Source organism: Xyrauchen texanus, chromosome 40, assembly GCF_025860055.1.
Source record: "Xyrauchen texanus isolate HMW12.3.18 chromosome 40, RBS_HiC_50CHRs, whole genome shotgun sequence".
NCBI lineage: Eukaryota > Metazoa > Chordata > Actinopteri > Cypriniformes > Catostomidae > Xyrauchen > Xyrauchen texanus.
In genome coordinates this window covers 18,836,278-18,858,154 of record NC_068315.1, presented here as the reverse complement: position 1 = coordinate 18,858,154, position 21,877 = coordinate 18,836,278, and the positions used below count along the sequence as shown (strand labels likewise).

Below are 21,877 nucleotides of genomic sequence, written 5' to 3'. Positions count from 1 at the left end.
AAGGTCAGAAACTTTGAACTATCTTGCCATCTATTATATTGGAATAATACATAAATATTGACATGCACAGTAGTTTTCAGAAGATTATGTGTAAGAAGTGTCGCTTGTGAATGGGTTTAAGAATGCTCTCTGTGAAAAGCTCAGAAATCTGGAAAATGTATGGCTCACCATAGGCCGAACACAACATACTTCAGATGTGTCATATTAATCATCTCAGCGTTACTCGCTCTCAACATCTGTGGCTGCAGAACAAAGGCTGCGGGGTGCTTTGTCTAGTTTTTTCTATTAGTTTCACAGAATTAGGTGTGCACTCATGATTTAAAATAAGTCTGGTTGAAGTTATGAGTAGCTGTTTTAATGTAAAGTCTGGTAATGTATTTGTGTGACGTTGAAGTCCTATATTTGTGATAATAGTGTTGATGTGTTCTCTGCATGAAAGGGCATGTAGGAACACTCTGTCAATGCAATGTGAGGGAAGACAGGAAGACAGGAAACCCTACCCATAGCCACATAAGAACAATGTATAGTTGCATATAGTTTTTTGTCTAATTAGTGCACTGACAGCATTCTGTAATTTTCCTGTTTGACAGATTGCACCGTAAAAACCTTTAAATATCACAAGACCCTTCCCATTCTGCTTCACTCTGTTGCCCTCTGTCTTCTGATTTTAAGTGAAAGAAAACATCTAACCTCAACACCCCCTAAGAAACGCATCTGATTGTGTTCAGGTCTATTTATACAGGGCTTCCTTAAGACCAATAAGTATACTGTAGTGTAGACAACCCATCAACTAGTTGATGATGAAAATATTTATTTGCAGATCCTTAATTGAATGTCTTCAGAGCTGTAATTTATCCCCTAATGTTTTTGTGTGAGGCTCTTTATCTCCTATATTATATACTTTGTGCAAAAAGGATGTGCGACAAGTACAATATAAGATGCATGAATGTCTCATCCATCATTAAACTCAAGGCAGATTCATATTTTTGTGACATTAAGTAACACATTTGTGTCTCTCTAAACGGATCCTTCTTACAACTTTTCAATAAATACTGAGCAACTTCATCTAGAACCTGGACACGCTGACAATGTATTACAGAAGAATAATGCAACAGCAAAACTACTGCAATGTGAAAAAGGGACTTTTCCAATCTGGGACAAGTAAATCCAAAGAAATCTTGGTTTTCTTTCCCTGTGATACATTTTTTAATACAAATTATTTATTTATCTGTCTCAGGCAGGAAGGCTTTGTTGGGATTAATGCCGTTCCTCCAGATTCAGTTCCTTAACACCAGAAACAATCTGAGTCTACAAGGCAAAGTCAGCTTAATCTAAAGAGCTAATTATACACTTATTAGCTGTACCGACACATTTTATTCTTACAACTCAATGTAAGTATGTTAAAAAGTTAGCCAACTACATGCATATGTATTGTCCCATTGAGTCAAAGCGATTTATAAATCCCAAGTGCACTTGGCTTTGCAGATTTGAAGAATGATAAACACTTTAAGCTCTTGCACTTTTAATATCTGTTTGATATATAATTTATCTCTGGATCTGGCTTTAACTGCACACCATTTATATTTTATACAGCATTTATTCAGACCATGACTCATACCTATTTACATATGGAGAAGAATCAGTATACTGGATTTATAAATCCATAATGCTTGTGTTCAGTCATTTTAAAGTATGCAAAAAAAATTAAATGCTTTGATTCACTCTTCAGTCATCTATTTCCTCAAAAAACTACATAAATATTTTAGAAACTGGACCACTTACAGTCATATTGTGACTGCGAATGCAAAGATCTAACTGCTAATTAGGCATTGCACACTAGCTGTCAAGACTGATTGCAATGTTGTACTCTGTGACAGATAGAAACAGTGGCAGACCTGCAAACATCACCCTCTTCCACACCAGATGAGTTATTGTTCTCCAAAATGTTCTATTTGTAGGATTTAGAGTAAATTAATTTATTTGGAAATATTTTGACCATTTAGAGCATAAAACTTTACAATCATTTGAAAGGGTCTCTTCAGCCTATTGATGAGTTCAATATATTCTCTGACAATTGTTAATCAAAGTATTTTTTATCATATGCATTAATTCCGGTTATGTTATAATTATGAATGTTACTGGTCATTTGTATATTTGACCTCTGTGGTGTGACTGAGTGTCTGACCTGTGTCAGGAATGCAGTTAACAGTGCTTTCTCATTTAGCCCAGCTCCCAGAGGACAAATGTACATGTGAGTTATAACTATTTCATTGATCACTTATTCAGTTAAAGTAAGAGTTTTATTGGGTTAAGTTTTCAGTCTTTAATTACTGACACAAATACATTTTTAGCATTCATCACTGAAAGTATATTTCTGCCTAACTTTTCTGTAGCATTTCAATTTATTTGTTTCAAGCTGATAAGGCCTGTGTCCCTGTGATTGTGTCTCACCCTTGAGAGAAAATGTGATGTAACAATTATTAAAAAAATTTGTGTTATGTTTAATGATGTCATTGGAGGGATTGTTTGTACTTTTGAGAATCATGTGACTAAGTCAAAGGAACTGGATGCCAGTTTAGACTCACCTCTGACCCATTTCTGCTTACCATCTTGACTTAGTGTATAAAAAATATAATCTTTTGAATGATTGCGTTCATATAGTTAAACAGAATGTCATGTTTGTAAGATTTCTATAATTGTCTGTTCTGTTCACCTATCAGATCTCTGTAATCATAAGCGATGATGTCAATTCATTTGCATATACCTATAATTATTCTATTGTTTCTGCAATCTAAGGTAGTTTGAGGTTAGATCCTCAACTCATTTTCTCTTTCTGTCTTTTGCCTTTGGAAACGTGTAAAACGTCTCGGTTACTGTCATAACCTCAGTTCCCTGATGGAGGGAACGAGACGTTTTTTTCCGATGTAGTGACACTAGGGGTTGTTCTTGAGACCCCCAAAACACCTCATATCTTTGAGAAAAGGCCAATGAGAATTGATGATTGGAATTTGCATGACACTCCTCCGGACATATGGGTATAAAAGAGAGCTGGAATGAAGAGTTAATTCAGGTTTTGTGCTGAGGAGCCGAGACAGGTCCCGGACATATCAGCGGGTAGTACAAGAGGGACACAATGTCTCGGAGGTTACAACAGTAACCGAGACGTTCCCCTTCTGTCACTCACTCGATGTTGTGTCGATGTAGTGACACTAGGGGTCCCTATATGAAATGACACAATGGCTGAACTGTGTTACGTGAACTGCTGAAGCAAGTGTAAGCAGGAATGAGCCCATGGGGGATTAACCAGCAGAACCGTACCCATTGAAGCCCCCGAATTGCCTTCAGCTTCAACAGGGGCGGCCTCATACCTGTAGGTAGAAGGACCAGGGGGATTAGCTGAAATGTCTTTACCCTGGAAGAAGGAAAGCTGTGACCGCAACGTTGCTATGGTCATGTTCTTGCAGTGAGAACATGAACCATCCATGAACGCTTCCTCAGCGTGATTCTTACCAAGACACGTAAGGCAGCGATCGTGGCCGTCAGAGGCAAAGAGGTAACGACCGCACCCAGGAACTGCACAGAGACGGAAGGGCATCTTTAAAAAGACGTTCACGTCAATGTGCTTGCTCTAATAGAGTAAATATTACTCTTTTAGGGAAATACACATTTTTTGTGCTGTTGAAGTGCCCAGGGGTTTACTCTGCACTGAGCGTGCAGATGAGAGAAAGCCGCTTGAGTGCACCATATATCCAACTGCAAACACTTCTGTAGAGTTGAATGGAACAGCAGTGGAATTCAGCTCACTGATACACAACCGATCGGCTCCGAAGAACAAATCTGAATGATCTTTTCATTCCAGCTCCCTTTTATACCTGTATGTCCGGGGGAGTGGCATGCAAATTCCAATCACCAATTCTCATTGGCCTTTTCTGGTCAATATGATTTGAGAACAATATATGAGGTGTTTTGGGGCTCTCAAGAGTGACTCCTTGTGTCACTACATCTACACATCGTGAGTGACAGAAGGGGAACTTTGTCTTCAGTAATCTCTCTCTATTGACTGAAACTTCAACTTTGACTCCTGGTCATCCTTAACTGAATTGCCATATACAATGTTTACGGATGTAATTTAATTGTTAGGTGGATGCCCCCTAAAAGTGTTAACACTATGGCATTATCAAAAAAACAAAACAATCCAAAAACCAACAACAACAACAAAAAAAACTAACAGTGTGGCACTATTTTTTGAGCGTTCCGACCAGCACGACAAAGCAACATTTGCTCAACCAGTGATGTGAGTTTTGGGGCGGGACTATCTATTTGGTCAACCATGACAGTAATGGAGCATGTTCGGGAAACCTGTTTGAAAGCAGTCATTTTTTTTGCAATTATGGTGCCGCTAGATGCATAGAAATTACACTTCACTTCACCTTATATTTAACCAATAAATAGACAAGTTTAGAGATATAGGTAGCTTTTAACCTTTTATCAGGACATTTTTCATAGTTTTCTGGACATTTAAATTTTTCTCCCTCTCTCTCACAGGTTTTCAGCACTTCACCATGCAGCTCTCACTGGCACCACTGACCTGCTTTCTCTGCTGTTGGAGGCAGAGGCTACTGTGGACATTAAAGACAGTAATGGTGAGACGCTATGCCATTTTTGTTCCCTCTGTCTCTTATACAGCTACAAACAGCCAGACAGTTTAGTATGCATGTGCATGTCCTTACTTTGTAATCTTTTGTATCAATTAAATGTGGCATTAAATTACTTTCAAGATTTCAAGATTTTAGGTAGAAATGTATGTGATTCTATAAGGGAAACTGTATACTTTAACAGGTCGCGCAAAGACATTTCAAGTTTGGTGAACTCTCACCTGTGAATTCGTATAACAAAAAGCCATGTGAGCAATTGAATACTGAAATGTCACACGCAGACTTCTTGGCTTGATACCAGGAATACATATTTCAAAGCTGCATGTTTTTATTGCTGGAAAAAGTAAGTAGGCAATATATTTAAAAAAAAATGATATAATAATATTTGCTATTTGTAATTTATTATTTATTAAAACCAGAATCCCTCGAGAGTGACATAATATCCTGTTTGACAAAAAGCCTAATGTGTCCGTGGCTTTAAAGGTGCAATCAGTCATTCTTTCCCATTAAAAACGTTTTACTCCTAAAGAAATAAAATGTAATTTTGAAAACATATGTATAAAATCATGTCCACTCACATGAGATACGAACTCTAGTCATATCAGTAACTTTATAAAATCTGTTTTGTTTTACATGGGGGAGGGCACCCTCATGGGGGCTGCCATTTTAGGATCACATAACCAGTTGGATAATACTCAGGGCTGGACTGGTAATCTGGTATACCTGGCATTTTCCCGGTAGGCCGACGCACTTAAACTAAAATGAACCCCAGCGTTATGCAGAACACACCACAAAACGGCACCGCAATATGCAGAAAAGTAAAGCTGAGTAAAAAAATAATTTACTGAGTGCACTTTTAAACACCTATTTGATCAATTTAGGTGAAAATACTGTTTTAAATAGTTTCAGTCAAAGATTTTTAATAGTTATCTACTCATTAACCATATTTTGCCAGTGGTTTCAACACAGCTTGACAGCTTATAAACCTTTTCATACAATTCTTAACCCATATTTATAATTGCTAACCCTAAAAAGTACTCCAAAGAGTATAGAAACATACATGGATTATTGTGTGTATGGGCTGAGCATTGACAAACTTTTATTTGAAAATAGAAGTCTTTTTCTATGTAGTTCAAGAAGCTGTGAAGACTATGATTTTTTACTCTTGCCCACTGTTGTAGGTATGCGTCCGTTGCACTATGCTGCCTGGCAGGGGAAGGCTGACTCTGTACTTATGCTGCTGAGAGCTGGAGCTTCTGTGAATGGGGCTTCACAGGATGGACAGATCCCTCTCCACCTGGCTGCACAGTATGGACATTATGAAGTGGTATGTACTGTAGCTCACTTTTCTTCCACTTTTGTGCCAGTCTGTAATGACACAAGGAGGACAATGTCAAAAGTCAAGTTGGTTTTAGACTGTTACTTGCATGAAAGTATCAGAAGAGTCATTTGTTCAAGAACAGCATTACACTGGCCACACGTTATGTTAACGTGTTAGAGTAATTTGTTAGGAAATCGACCTACACTGTTTGCACTGTGTGTTTCATGCTGTAAATTCAAAGAACCGGCACATAAGAGTCAGTTATTCAGGAATCTAACTACACTGTTCGCACAGTTTTTTTTATACTGTAGATTATAAAGAATTGCTCATAATAGTGATTTATTCAGGAACCACACTACACTGGTCATGCAAAAAAAACAGCTCAATGAGAGTCATTCTGTCAGGAATGGACCTAAACTAGACGTGCTGTAGATTCAAAAGGACCGACTCATAAGAGTCATTCATTCAGGAACCGCACGACACTGGTTGTGCAGATTCAAAAGGACCGGCTCCCAAGAGTCATTGATTTAGGAATCGGGCTACACTGGTCGCGCTGTGTGTTTTGCATTACTGATTCAACAGTGGTGTTGCAGTGCCACTGAATGGTTGCTCAGGAAACACTGTAACTGAGTATTTTAGTATGGTGTTGCATTCTCATCTTGCAAGAAAAATGCATGTTTAAAAACCACTAACGGAACCGAAAGTCATCAATTAATTACATTTTTTTTTAACAATTGAACTAGTTCCGAATAAGGACCTGTTCTCAGTCCAACCCTACTCCTTTCAGTCATTTCAGCATTTCCAGTTAATGGTTCTTTGGTCCTCTGCTTTCCTTTCATTCATTGTATGATGTCTGTTAGCAGTAAGTGATCAGAGAATACACTTTTTCCTGGTGTTACTGTATCTCAACTGGTAATGCATTTCCCAAGCAGCACCAAAGTTGTTGGTTTGATTCAAAGGGCACACACATTTTGATAAAATGTATACCCTGAATGCTCTTTAAGTCACTTTGGATAAAAGTGCCTGCTAAATGTATACTTGTATGCATACTAAATGCATGCTAAACTGCAAATATTCATGACTGTCAAGGAAACTCAATAAATGCTTTCATCTGTGGCATTGCTCTTGTTAGCGTAATAAATGGGCAAAAAGCCTGAAAGTGGGATTTCTTTGATAGTGACTCAGGAACATGATGCTGATCAAACAAAAATGTTCTCTTTTGAGGCTATTTACAAAGCTACTGAGCAGTTAGTTGAAGGGAATATGTAGAATTGTATGTTTTTTAAAGCAAAAGGAAGCCCTGGAAAATGCAAGATGTGTTGTTGCATGCTCAGTGTGAAACATAGGTCCCCAACATAGATAGCATTACTTTGCAGGTCCACGGCTTTGTTTTAAAACAATGCATTTTTTTCAATTAGTTTTGCTGTGTATATGACACCTCTCAGAACCAAGTTAGAGCAGCCGGGTGTTTGGCTTGACATGCCGAGTATTCCCTTTCCAGAAGTCCTACTCTTTATCACAAAACATGTCATACTGTGTGCCAGATAACTTAATACTGTATATTTTACAAAGAATTCATAGAATTATATGGCCTTTCCCTTTAATTCCTTGACCTTCCTGGATGCCATTTCAGCTTTTCCTGTGCAAGTAGACAAAAACTGATACAGCTTTTGACATTGTCCTACTATTTTCTTGTTATTGTGTAATTCCAGAAGCCTTATGTAGCCAGACACAGCTCCTCTGTCCTTTCACTGCATCTTTGTGTTTGTGTCTTTTTATTCAGTCTGAAATGCTACTGCAACACCAGTCCAACCCCTGCACTGTCAACAAAGTAAAGAAGACCCCTCTGGACTTGGCCTGTGAGTTTGGCAGACTCAAGGTGAGTGAAGGGGAGATTTTGTGACTGTCTGTTGTAACTTGCACTGGCCCTATACCTCAGGGGGATAAATATGTCTATCATTTGTGCTTTTCAAGTCAAATGTCGCAAATCATTATGTTAAAATCAGAGGTGCAGGAAGTTTAATGGCATGACAAAAAAGATATACAACACAATGATGACAAACAGTATTAAACAGAATAAATATTTGTTCATGAGTAATAGGCTTATTCTAACATCTTACTGATTACTTGTAAGGGGAGTTGGCATCATTTATCCTTTTTATTTTTTAAACAAGGCATACCAGAAATGTTAATGACATTAAAATTTAAATAAGCCTGTGGGTTAGAAATGATATTGACACACCTGAATGTGTTTGACTAGAAAGTTATATTGGCTGACTTATTCCTAAAAGTTTGTTTTTAGACAGTTTTGGGTGATTGAAATAAACTCAACGGTCCATTAGTTTGGGTGTTTAGGAATGTACTCTAGCCATTGTCAACAAATGTTAAAAGTTTGATTTTATTTCATTTAACAGTTACTATAAATATTTTGATTTTACCAGAGGGGAAAACTGAATTTTTCAGGAAATATGAAATGACATGGGTTTATTTCAAGTTTATAAACAAGAGAGGACAATGGTGCCATGAAAAGTGCTGGGGAATCATTCAGCAAATATTTAGGTATTTTCTGCATCAATTCAGTGAGAATTTATCCCTTAAAAAAGCTGTGCCTGAGTTATCCCACTCTCAAAGCATAGCTCTGAAGCTGTTTTCACACTGCATTCTTGAAGATAATTATAAGCAGGAGTTTATGACATAACAGTGCTTGAATAAGATCTTGATTATTATGGCAAAGGTGGTATTACATACACATTCAGTGACAAAGAATATCACTAAGCCCATGCAAACTGCTTGCAGTGGCACCCCGCACAAGCTGGGAAAATCAGGATAAAAGGGAAGATGGCTTTTCTGACAGTTTTCTGAACCAGTTCTGCAGAGATCTTTAATTCACCTTAAACTAGTTTTGCCAGGGTGAACTGTTTCTATTTAATCTTTCACCCAAGTGATTTGGAATTATAGAATGCAAATGCTGCAGAGAGGCAGGCTGATGGAATGAGTCTAATTTAGCTACACACCAGCGAGTCAGTTGCTGGGCTGCAGGAGGATTCTGCCCCAGCTGGAAACTGAATTCCATTTGACACATTCTCAATGCCAGATAGTACAAAGTCATATGCCTGGGCTGACAAATCTGGCTGGTTAGTTTCCTGCATTGCAAATTGGTAGTGGCAACTTATTTAGAACACGAGTCTTAAACCTTTATCAGGCCAATGACCCCTGTTAGAGTATTGTATTTTAAGTCCTGTAATAACATTCATATAGAACCATATTAATATTAAACATTGATGTTCAGAGTCACATACTTGTATATGATATTTAAAAATTTTATTTGTACGTATATTTAAAATTTTTTCACAAAAATTAGTTTGAGATCAATCTATAATTCCCGACCCCCCTACAGTCCACTATGGACCCTTGTTGCAGAACCCTGGTGTGAACAGGTGTGGATGAAACTGAAGTACTGCCTGGCTGACAGGTTAACAACACACTTTGTTTTACTTCTTTCCCTCAGGTGACCCAGCTGTTGTTGAGCAGTAACATGGTGGTAGCTCTGTTAGAGGGGAATGGAAGAGATAATACCCCCCTACACCTTGCTGCTCGCAATGGCCATAAGGACATCATCAGGTTTCCTTTTCACTAGCTTCTAAAGTTTTAATTCTATTATGTTTTCCTATATTATATTCCTCTCAGTCTACATTTACTTGTAAGTATTTTTAGCAGACGCTTTTATCCAAAGTGACATACTGTACATTCAAGTGCATTCAATGTTTATATTTTATAAGATTAAGCCCCTGGGAATCGAACCCATAACTTTTGCTAGCGCCATGGTCTACCGTTTGTAAAAATCATGATTTTTTTTTCAGACATTTTTATACAATGCCAATTACAGTGAATTCAAGGTAGTGCCATGCTCTACCAGTTGTTACTGTAATACATTTATGCATTTAGCAGACATTTTTATCCAATGCGATTTACAGTGCATTCAAGGTATATTTATCAGTTTATGTGTTCCCTCCTTGGGAATCAATCCCATAACCTTGGTATTGCTAGTTTCATGCTCTACCATTTGTAACTTTAACGCATAAATGCATTTGGCATACCTTTTTATTCAAAGCAACTTACAATGCATTTAAGGTGTATATTTTCAGTTTATGCATTCCCTGGGAATCAAGCCCATAACCTTAGTGTTGCCAGTGCCATGCTGTACCAATTATAATGCATTCATGCAATTGACAGGTAATTTTATCCAAAGCAGCTTACAGTGGATTCAGTATATATATATATATATATATATATATATATATATATATATATATATATATATATATATATATATATATATATAAGTTTATGTGTTCCCTGGGAATCAAACCCGTGACCCTGGTTTTGCTACCTAGCTCCATGCTCTACTAGTTGTAACTGTAATGCATTTATGTATTTGACAGATCCTTTTATCTAATGCAAATTACAGTTCTTTCCAGGTTTGTATTTTAGCAGTTTATGTGTTCCATTTCTGGGAATCAAACCCATAACCTTGGTATTGCTATAGTGCAGTGCTCCACTAGTTGTAACTATAATGCATTTATGCATTTGGCAGATGTATTTTTATAATTTTTTATCCAAAACAACTCACGGTATACTGCATTCAAGGTAATCATTTCATCATTGTATGTATTCCATGGAATCGAACCTTGGCATTTCTAGTGCCATGCTCTACCAGTTGCGCAACAATAGTATTCCAGCTCTATCTACTCTGCTTAAACAGATGCCATAGATCAAGAGAAGAGGTGCAGTATTTAATGGAGATATTTACATGCAGAGGTGCAAAAAGAGAGTGAGAGAATTTGTGTGTGTGTTTTTGTACCCATGAATGCCAGGGGGAAGGTGTCTGTCTTTTTTTGCAACGTAGTGTGGTGTCAAGCAGGCGGTCAGGCAGGCTTTGGCAGGCAGCTTTGTTGACATTTTTTGTCGAGCAAGTGAGGTGGAGAGACGGGGGTGTGGAATGAGTGTGTGGACAGACGGAGAGGAAAGTAGATAGATGAGTAGCAGAGAAATTGTGCGTGCATTTGGGTGTGTGTGCATGTGTTGACTTAAGCTGCCCTCCCGTCTGTGTGTGTGTGTGTGTGTGTAGTGAGAAGCCCTTGACAGCGCAGTAATGTTAACATGCATAGGAATGAGGCCGAATAGGGTTACACTGGCTAGTCAGCTGCTCTGACATGCTCTTTTAGCAGTAACCATATAAAGTTCATGCTGCAGCGTTCTCCCTTCTGTTGCTTTTCTGGAATGCAGCTTGTAAACGCAGAAAGGATGGACAGAGGTAACAGGAGGCTGCATTGAGCTTATTATTATAAAGCATTCAGTTACTTAATCTCCTTGTGAATAGAATTACTTTATACTGAACAAAAAGATTTTAGTAGGAAGTTAATACTTTGTGATGTTCAAATAAGGAATTAGTTAACTGAATTATCAGCATTTTGCAGAGGTGGAATTATTATTGTCATGATGACTTCTTAAAGGAATAGTTTACCCAAAAATACAAATTCCGTAATTTACAAACCCTTATGTTGTTCAAAACTCTTCTGACTTTCTTTCCTCAGTAGAACACAAAAGGAGAAATTTTGAATAATGTGCAGGATGCTCTTTACATATAATGAACGTGAAAGGGGATGGAGTTGTCAGGCTCAAAAATGACAAAAAAGAACCATATAAGTAGTCCATATGATGTGTACCTTATACTCCAAGTCTTCTGAAGCCATACAATAGGTTTGTGTGATGAACAGACCAACATTTTAGGCGTCATGCATTGATAAACAATTGCTCTGATGAAGCACTGAAATGGAAATAATAAGAAGTAGTTCATATGATTATTTTTAGGTGAACTAGCTCTTTTAGAGAAAAATAAGGTGTGGCAGCGGGGGCGTGGTCAAGCGCCCGTCCGGGAGAGAAAAGCGGTAAGGGCGCTCACACCTGAGCTAAATGATGACTAACACCTGTGTCTGATTGCAGTAACATGAGGAGAGCGGCATAAAAAGGGCAGGAGCGACGGAGCACGGGAGAAAGAAGAAAAGACTGTCTCTGCATACCCTTTAAAGAAAAGATTAAAAGACTTACCCTTTAAGTTGATGCTGGTTTCCTTGTACTGTTTTACATTGGTGCCGAAACCCGGGACCATTTTTTTTGTGATGGAACAAGGTCGCCCCATAGAGTCCTCCCAGCTGGCGGAAATCCTCCAGTCCCTCGCTAATCTCCATCAAGGCCACCAAAAATCCCTGCTTGAGCTCCGGCAGGATTAAGATCGGCGGTTCTTCGAGGTCATGCGGGCTCAGGCAGAGGACCGACTCGCTATCCGGAGCCTCCTCAGCCAGGAGGCTGCGTCAGCCCCAGCCGCGACCCCGGACACCCACGCTACGCTGCCCCCGCCCATGTTACAGAAGATGGGGGTGGCAGATGATCCTGAGGCCTTCCTCGACCTGTTTGAGAGGACGGCTGAAATCTGGGGCTGGCCGCCCGAACAGTGGGCAGCCCGTTTAATTCCTCTCCTGTCCGGGAAGCACAGCTCGCGGCACAACAACTGCCAGCGACGAACCTCCTGGCTTACTCTGACCTGAAGAGGGCCATTCTGCAGCGGGTTGGTCGGAGCCCGGAAGAGAATCGCCAGCTCTTCCGGAGCATGAAGCTGGAGAAGTCCGACCGCCCGTTTGCGTTTGTTCAACGGCTCCGGGACGCTTGTCGGCGGTGGCTGCTCGCGGGGGACCGCGACGTCGAGGGAGTCATCGATCAGGTGGTACTGGAGCAATTTACGCAAAGACTGCCCAGGAGAACGGCGGAATGGGTCCAGTGCCACCGCCCGGCGTCGCTGGAGGCAGCTGTTCAGCTCACGGAGGACCACCTGGCGGCGATGCCAAGTGCAGATGAGCCCTCCCCCCCTCTCTCTCTCTCCCCTTCCCCTGTGTCTTCCCCTGCTTCCCCCCCCCCCCCCGTTCCCTCTCGCTCTGCTCTCTCCCCAGGGCCCGTTCCTGCCCCCCGCAAGCGTGGAGGATACATCAGGCCAACTTCCCGGCCGTGGGAGAACCCACCTAACCCTTCCCCGTCCTTCAGCCGCTCTCCTCCTCAGGTGGTGGCGCCCGCCAGCACGGGTGCGGCCGTGGCGCCTGGGCCGGTCTGTTGGAGGTGCAGAGACCCGGACCACTTCCGGGATCAGTGTCCGCTGATGGAGGTGGGGACGGTGGTGCGGGTCTCCGATGTCCCGCAGGCTGCCCCCGGTCGGGCTGGAGCGTACCGGGTCCCGGTAAGGATTCAGGGGGTACATACCAAGCATTGATGGATACCGGCTGTAATCAGACCACCATCCACCAACGCTTGGTTCAACCCGGGGCTTTGGGCACAGCTAAACGGGTGAGGGTGAGGTGTGTGCATGGGGATATTCACAAGTACCCCATGGTGACTTTAGCAATCAAATTCCGGGGAGAAAAACATAGTGTGGAGGCAGCGGTTAGTTCCCGCCTCACCCATCCGCTAATCTTGGGTACTGATTGGCCGAAGTTTAGAAATGTATTAGAGGGAGTTTGTGCAGATGGGTCCTGCATGAAAGTGAAGAGGTGTGTGATGTGCGATGCTTTGGCAGGGGAGGCGGAGCCGGGGCCGTCCTCGGCTGCTCCGAGTGATGAGGGAAGGGGCGAGGGGGTCACCCCTCCTCTCAGGGAGTTCCCTGAGGGGGACTTCCCCTTGGAGCAGTCGCGGGATGAAACCCTTAAGCACGCCTTTGACCAAGTGAGAGTAATCGATGGTCAACAACTCCGGCCGGGTGTTGCCATTTCATATCCGTATTTTTCACTTATTAAAGATCGGTTATATAGAGTGACGCAGGACGCTCAAACAAAGGAGGAGGTGACACAATTGTTGATTCCACGGAGCCGCCGGGAAATGGTTTTCCAGGTGGCTCACTATAATCCTATGGCCGGTCACCTAGGGGAACGGAAAACACTTTTCCGTCTAATAGCCCGTTTCTATTGGCCGGGCATTGGCGGCGACGTCCGCAGGTGGTGTGCGGCGTGCCGCGAATGTCAGCTGGTAAACCCACCGGCCACCCCAAAAGCGCCTTTGCGCCCCCTTCCATTGATCGAGGTTCCCTTCGAGAGAATTGGAATGGACCTCGTCGGGCCATTAGAATGGACGTCACGCGGACATCGCTTTGTGTTAGTCCTGGTGGATTACGCAACGCGATATCCGGAAGCAGTGCCTCTGAGCAACATCTCAGCACGCAGTGTTGCCGGGCACTCTTCAAGATAATCTCCGGGTGGGGGTTCGAAAGAAATCCTCACCGACCAAGGCACTACGTTTATGTCACGAACACTTCGCGAACTTTACGAATTATTGGGCGTTAAGTCGATTCAGCACTAGCGTGTACCATCCTCAGACGGATGGGCTGGTGGAACGATTTAATAAAACACTCAAAAATATGATTCAGTAAATTCGTGCACGAAGACGCTAGGAATTGGGATAAGTGGCTGGACCCCCTGTTATTCGCAGTACGAGAGGTCCCGCAAGCCTCCACGGGATTTTCCCCATTGAGCTGCTGTACGGACGACGCCCACGCGGGGTCCTCGACGTCATCCGTGAAACTTGGGAGGAGGGACCTTCTAGTGCCAAAATGAAATTCAATACGTTCTTGATCTTCGAGCAAAACTCCACACACTGGGGCAATTAACACAGGAGAATTTGCTCCAGGCTCAAGAACGCCAACGCCGGCTGTATGACAGGGGTGCTCAGCTACGGGAATTTGCACCGGAGATAAAGTGCTTGTATTACTCCCAACATCGAGCTCAAAATTACTCGCCAAGTGGCAAGGACCCTTTGAGGTCACACGACGCAGTAGGGGACCTCGATTATGAAGTTAAACGTACCGATAGAGGGGGCGCGCGTCAAATATATCACCTCAACCTCCTGAAATTGTGGAGGGAAGAGGCGGCCTCTGTGACGTTGGCAACGGTAGTTCCGGAGAGGGCGGAGCTCGGACCGGAGGTAAACAAAGCCTGCGATCCTAACACCCCGGTTCCTTGTGGAGACCACCTCTCACCACGCCAACTCGCAGAGGTTTCCGAACTACAAAAGGAGTTTGCAGACGTGTTCTCTCCTCTACCGGGCCGTACAGACATCATACAACACCACATCGAGACCGAGCCGGGCGTAGTGGTACGTTGCCGCCCTTATCGCTTGCCCGAACATAAAAAGAAAATAGTTCGGGAAGAATTGGACGCGATGCTGGACATGGGAGTAATAGAAGAATCTCACAGCGATTGGTCCAGCCCGGTCGTCCTTGTTCCCAAGAGCGACGGGTCTGTACGTTTCTGTGTGGATTATAGAAAAGTCAATGCGGTGTCTAAATTTGACGCGTACCCAATGCCCCGTGTTGATGAACTGCTCGATCGGTTAGGTTCTGCTCGGTTTTATTCGACCTTGGATCTAACGAAGGGTTATTGGCAGATCCCCTTGACACCAATATCCCGTGAAAAAACGGGCTTCACCACGCCGTTCGGATTACACCAATTCGTGACGCTTCCTTTCGGTTTGTTCGGGGCACCAGCCACGTTTCAGCTTCTCATGGATAGGATCCTCAGACCGCATACTGCTTACGCCGCTGCTTATCTAGATGATATCATCATTTATAGCAATGATTGGCAGCGGCACTTGCAACATCTGAGGGCCGTCCTGAGATCGCTGCGGCGGGCGGGGCTCACGGCAAACCCGAAAAAGTGCGCGGTTGGGCGTGTGGAGGTACGGTATCTGGGGTTCCACTTGGGTCATGGCCAGGTGCGACCCCAAATTGACAAGACCGCGGCGATTGCGACTTGCCTATACCCAAGACCAAAAAGGGGGTGAGGCAGTTCCTGGGGCTGGCTGGCTATTACAGACGGTTTGTACCTAATTATTCGGATGTCACCAGCCCGCTGACTGACCTTACTAAAAAGGGGCTCCAGATCCGGTCCAGTGGTCAGAGCAGTGCCAACAGGCGTTTACAGAGATTAAAGCTGCACTTTGTGGGGGCCGCTTTTGCATGCACCTGACTTCTCTCTCCCTTTTGTTTTGCAGACGGACGCTTCAGACAGAGGGTTGGGCGCCGTGCTCTCGCAGTTGGTGGAGGGAGAGGAACGCCCGGTGCTGTACATTAGCCGGAAGCTCTCCTTGAGGGAGACTAAGTACAGCACCGTAGAGAAGGAGTGTTTGGCCATCAAGTGGGCGGTCCTCACCCTCCGATACTACCTGCTGGGGCGAGCCTTCACCCTCTGCTCGGATCACGCCCCACTGCAGTGGCTCCACCGCATGAAAGATACTGAACGCCCGGATCACCCGTTGGTATCTGGCCCTCCAGCCTTTTAAGTTCAAGGTGGTCCACAGACCGGGGGTGCAGATGGCTGCCGCTGACTTCCTCTCCAGAAATGGGGGGGGAGTGGTAGGCAGGCCGGATGACGCCCCGGCCTGAGTCGGGCGGTGGGGGTATGTGGCAGCGGGGGCGTGGTCAAGCGCCCGTCCGGGAGAGAAAAGCGGTAAGGGCGCTCACACCTGAGCTAAATGATGACTAACACCTGTGTCTGATTGCAGTAACATGAGGAGAGCGGCATAAAAAGGGCAGGAGCGACGGAGCACGGGAGAAAGAAGAAAAGACTGTCTCTGCATACCCTTTAAAGAAAAGATTAAAAGACTTACCCTTTAAGTTGACGCTGGTTTCCTTGTACTGTTTTACATAAGGCCTTTTAATCTGCTCAGTTAGTATAATCAACAAAAGTTGAAAGTTTATAAAATGAAAACAGCACTGCTGCTTTGATACTGAATCCTGAAGTGACACTCAGTATGTAAAGTTTATTGATGATGTAGGGGCTCTTGTTTGTTGCTCAGAGAGTTTAAATTGCTATGACATTTGACCCATTGCTGGTGGTCTTGAACTTTGTCCTGTTGCTTCTGGGTTCCCCACTCACTGTGCAGTCTTTGGTGTTGATTTTAGTTTGTAGTTCTATTACTGGAGGCAAAACAGAAATAACTCTCACTTAGGTTACTAAAGCAACTATTTACTTTGTTTCATAAATACTGCTGTGATTGCCTAATATAACATAAACTTAATACTTCACAGAATACGGCCTCTGTATTTACAAAGAACACATCTGTGTTTCTGTGTATATTTACTGTGGAATTAATTCCTTAAAACAAGAGCATGCCTCTTCAATAAGACCAGAACTCACCTGTATTAGATAAATGTTGACCGAAAGTCAACTGTGCTCTAGATTATAGTATTTTATGACACAGCGCTCTACAATACTTGATTCTGATTGGTCAATCACAGCATTCTGTGGGCAAATATTTTTTTATTACACTGCTTTCTGAAATACTCGGATTTTGGTGAAAGGCGCTGTTACATTCCAGAATGTTACTTATTTTGTGATATGTTGGGTGCATTTATGTTTGTCTGTCTGTGTCGTGTTCTGCTTCTCTAGGATAAGTAGCAGCACCTGTTGCAAATCAACGTGCTTGAGTCTTGCCTTTGGAAGTGATGAGAATTTGTTACGTTCTCCCCTGTCTAGAGTAGAGGAGGAACAGTTTAAATTTAAGAATTAAGGAAACTAAATGATTTAATAGGGTTAACATTTCTTAGCTAGTGTTGTTGAGCCCCTGTTTTTCCATCCCAGCACTATTGAACACACAATATATTAGATCAATAATATAGATTTATTTGGGGAACAGAAACTTAGGAATCATACAAGGAAGCAATAAATTAATTTCAGGAGGGGGCAATGTCAAAATAACAAACAAAAGAAGTCTACTTGTGTTACTCGACTAAATAATCTAGATACAAAACAAAGATGCAAATAAAAGACAAATCTAAACCCAACTCCCTCTCTAACCATAAACAGGAGAAAAAGCTGTACAAAATAATTGGCACCCTCCTCCCTACAGCTTCCTAAAATAACTAATTAAACAAAGAAACAAGATTTTACAACATGCCCGCCGCACTCAGGGGTAACAGTGAATGTCCATCTGTAATCAGTGCAATATGACTCCCTTACAACAGCTTTATACAAAGCTGCAATACCTCACACAGCATATAACACAGAGATAAACTATTCAGCGTCTGGGACAAGAGGAAAGAGACTCAGCAAGAGAGCTGGTAGTAAACGTCTCTCTCGTAACTCCAAACTGGATAGCCTTTATAACGGAGCACACGGCCACAGGCACCAATCAGAAAACTCAAGCACGTTGATTTGCAACAGTTGCTCCAACTTATCCTAGAGGAGCAGAACACAACACAGACAGACAAACATGTATGCACCCAACATATCACAAAATACGTAACGTCCTGGAACGTAACAGGCGCCATCTAGTGATCGGATATTTCTCAGTAACAACCGCACATACACATATCAGACCGCTCATCTGGGTATCTGAGCCATCTTTCCTGCTTCTCGGATCACTGTACGATCTTACAAGTGAGCTAATAAAATAATTTCTACTCAAATCAATGTTTCATGTGCATTTATTTATTTGGCAAGTAGTATTGTAATAAGATGCATAATGAGCAGTCAGATGTTCATTAATTAACACTAACAGAACGTCGGGATCCTGATGACCTTGTCAGGGTTTATTTTGCGATAACATGCAGCTGACTGTACATTATCGCTTACTTAATAACCACTAAACTGTATAATGTCCCAGGGATACAATTTCCTACACAGCTGTGCTAGTGCCTCTCGTTTCACTCTAGTGTCCCTTTCTTCTCCCATAATATATTTTTAAGTCAGATAAATATTTAATGTTATTTTATTTATTTAATAAAAAAACATGTAATTTGCAATATAATGTACAATCAGCTGGTCATTATCACAAAAATAACCCCCTTCAGGGTGATACAATGTGCTGATCACCCTTTCAGGGTTTATTTTTGTGATAGTGACTAGCTGTATATTATCCCTTACATAGTTTATTAAAGACATGAGGGATTTTGTTCGTATCTTGTGGACAGGATGGCTCATGTGTGGCTGTGGTCTATCACTCATTTTTAGACTGCTGATGAAAGCTGGGATTGACGTCAACAGAACTACTAAAGCTGGAACGGCTCTGCACGAGGCTGCCCTCTACGGGAAAACAGAAGTAGTTAAACTACTGCTTGATGTAAGTGACATATTGTTCTCTCAAATACGAAAACCAGAAAACAGTGTTGTGCATAGTTATACAGCAGTGCATACAACTGTGGTAGCAGCTACTATGAAGATTGTCCACCACTGTCCAATTACAGTATATCGGACACCATGACATTACTTTTGTGTTTACTAATTTTGTTATACTATTAACCATGCTTCTGACCGATTTAATCCAATGTAATGTATACCACTTAGGCTGGAATTGATGTGAACATCCGCAACACCTACAACCAAACAGCCCTGGACATTGTGAACCAGTTCACCACTTCACACGCCAGCAGAGAAATCAAACAACTCCTTAGAGGTGACTCAGAAAATCTCTCTCTCTCTCTCTCTCTCTCTCTCTCTCTCTCTCTCTCTCTCTCCCATGCCTGGAGATGCTTCTAAAAGTTTTTTTTGTGTGTGTCTGGTTCAACAGGCTTGTGTGCATCTGTAAGTGTTAAATGAAGAACTGTTCTGTTCTACCATGCCACCTGTAATCCAGTAACTTGTTGTCTTTGAAGTGTGCACTTTGAAATGAACACAAAACTTGGCAGAAGGAGCTGTATTTGAAGATGAGAGGTGTTTAGTCTCCCTGTTCTTAGCTCAGCTTCCCATTAAATATTCAGGAGATGTGCTCCGAGCTTTAGGGTATTTAAACACTATATTAATGCTCTTTAAGCTTATTTCAACTCAGAACATCTCTCCATTTTTGTCTAAAATTCTTAGGTTCTCAGGTTGTGTATCATGGGCAGGGGACCTTCAATTGTTTACTGTAAGATCACATTAGTTACAGCCTCAGGAATCCATATTGATTGGGGCGGTAAAGCATTTTGAAGACATGAATATTTTGACATTAGATGCCAGTGGAGCACTGCAGGTGAGAGCATTGAAGGACTACTGGAATCTCCACGACCCCACTGCACTCAACATCCAGGCAGGAGATGTAATCATGGTAGGCTTGATTATTTTCCATGCAAACTATCTACTATTTCTCACATGAGGTGTCCTAATTTGATACGGATAATCATGGTGGTGTATAATGTGTGTGTTATGTAATAGGCCTATATAATATCTCTAATCGATATCGTCATATACTGAACATAAAGATTATTAGTAAAGTGAATAAGCGAGGACGGTAATTTGGTGTTCCCAGCAGAGAATACTTTAGCTGTGGTCCAGCCTGCTGCAACAGGTCCTTGTCAATCAGCATTTGATATCTGACGCAAATGAATGAAGCGCAGCTTGAGTTGTTTGTGCTGAAGTAGTGTTGGTTCATCCTAGTTTCATAACAGTGTGCTTCTCCCCCCACTGAAAGGCTTGTTTATGTTCAGTGTCTGTACAGTAGAGTGAAGCCTGAGGCACAGTGCAACAGGTATGCTAGGTCATTATTCACTCCCTGTCTGTCTGGATAGCTGTAGGCTGCCATTTCTGCTAGCATAAAACGCAACTGTGCTTTTGTGGCAGTGCGGCATTATAGATAAATACAGTAGGCTATATCTACAGAGAGATATATCTTTTTGTATAAAATGTTTTTAAAAGCTAGCAGGTATTTTTTCATAATTCAGTGTTCTTGTGCTTTTTTGTAATGTCTGTATTACTGTATATATTTGAACATGCTTACCATGTTTGCTGTTTCAATTTAAAAAACATTTATGTGCTCACACAAGAACTTGCAGTGTTACAAAAGCAACACAAGTTCTTGTTTGAACATATGTGCCACTGTGAAACAAGCTCCTCTCTAGCGCTCGTGAATGTCCAACTGATGTTAAGATTTTCACTGAAAATGTTGTTTATGTTGCACTGGCCGATATGAATCAGAATCAAGTTTATGTTGGCCAAGTAAGATACACTAACAAGGATTTTTTCTCAGTTGGTTGTTCCACAACATGTATTTTTAGATAGGGTTTCTAATATACAAAACACATATTGCAGTTGTGTTATAATTATACTGACATCTAGTGGCGTGGATGCAGCATGATGAAAAGCAATAGTTTTTGGTTACAAATGCCATTGTGAAAATGCATTATATTTAAAATCATAATAGAAATAGAATTGAAAGTAAACAATAAAACAGCTTTTATTAGGCTCCTGATATGCCTTCATCTCATTTGAAATATCCATCCATCCATCGTCAACCGCTTATCCTGTGTACAGGCGGGGGGCTGGAGCCTATCCCAGCTAACATTGGGCGAAAGGCAGGGGACACCCTGGACAGGTCGCCAGTCCATCGCAGGGCCACACATAGACAGACATACACTCACACTCACCTCCACATCCACATCCACATCCACATCCACATCCACACCTAGGGCAATTTTTTTGGAGACACCAATTAACCTAGCCTGCATGTCTTTTTGGATGGTGGGAGGAAGCCAGAGTACCCGGAGAGAACCCACGCAGACATGGGGAGAACATGCAAACTCCACACAGAAAGGCCGGGGCAACCAGGGTTTGAACCCACGACCTTCTTGCTGTGAGGCGACAGTGCTAACCGCTGCACCACCGTGCCGCCCTCCATTTGAAATATATTTTACAAAAATACTATACATTTCTACTGGGGTAAAACTTTTTTAATGAGAAGAATCACTGAGTGCACCTTTAAGAGCAGTCCTGGAAACAAAGCACTGTATATTTCAAAGTGCCTATTTACAGGTCTGTTTTATCCTACATACAATAATTTCAGATGGACTGTGTGTTTTTTATTGCTATACATCCAGCCAAATGAAGAAAGTATC

General features: G+C 42.1%; 1 protein-coding gene across 3 annotated transcripts in view; it reads left to right on the top strand.

The window, feature by feature from the left end:
• Positions 1 to 21,877, top strand: part of LOC127633558 (caskin-2-like) — a 57,269-nt gene that overhangs the window by 15,444 nt on the left and 19,948 nt on the right. For all 3 annotated transcript variants that reach the window (XM_052112741.1, XM_052112740.1, XM_052112739.1), the window contains exons 4-10: positions 4,546 to 4,643; positions 5,837 to 5,982; positions 7,760 to 7,855; positions 9,485 to 9,597; positions 19,023 to 19,131; positions 19,356 to 19,464; positions 20,000 to 20,094. In XM_052112741.1, the coding sequence (XP_051968701.1) occupies positions 4,546 to 4,643; positions 5,837 to 5,982; positions 7,760 to 7,855; positions 9,485 to 9,597; positions 19,023 to 19,131; positions 19,356 to 19,464; positions 20,000 to 20,094 (766 nt within the window). The remainder of the gene's footprint in view (positions 1 to 4,545; positions 4,644 to 5,836; positions 5,983 to 7,759; positions 7,856 to 9,484; positions 9,598 to 19,022; positions 19,132 to 19,355; positions 19,465 to 19,999; positions 20,095 to 21,877) is intronic.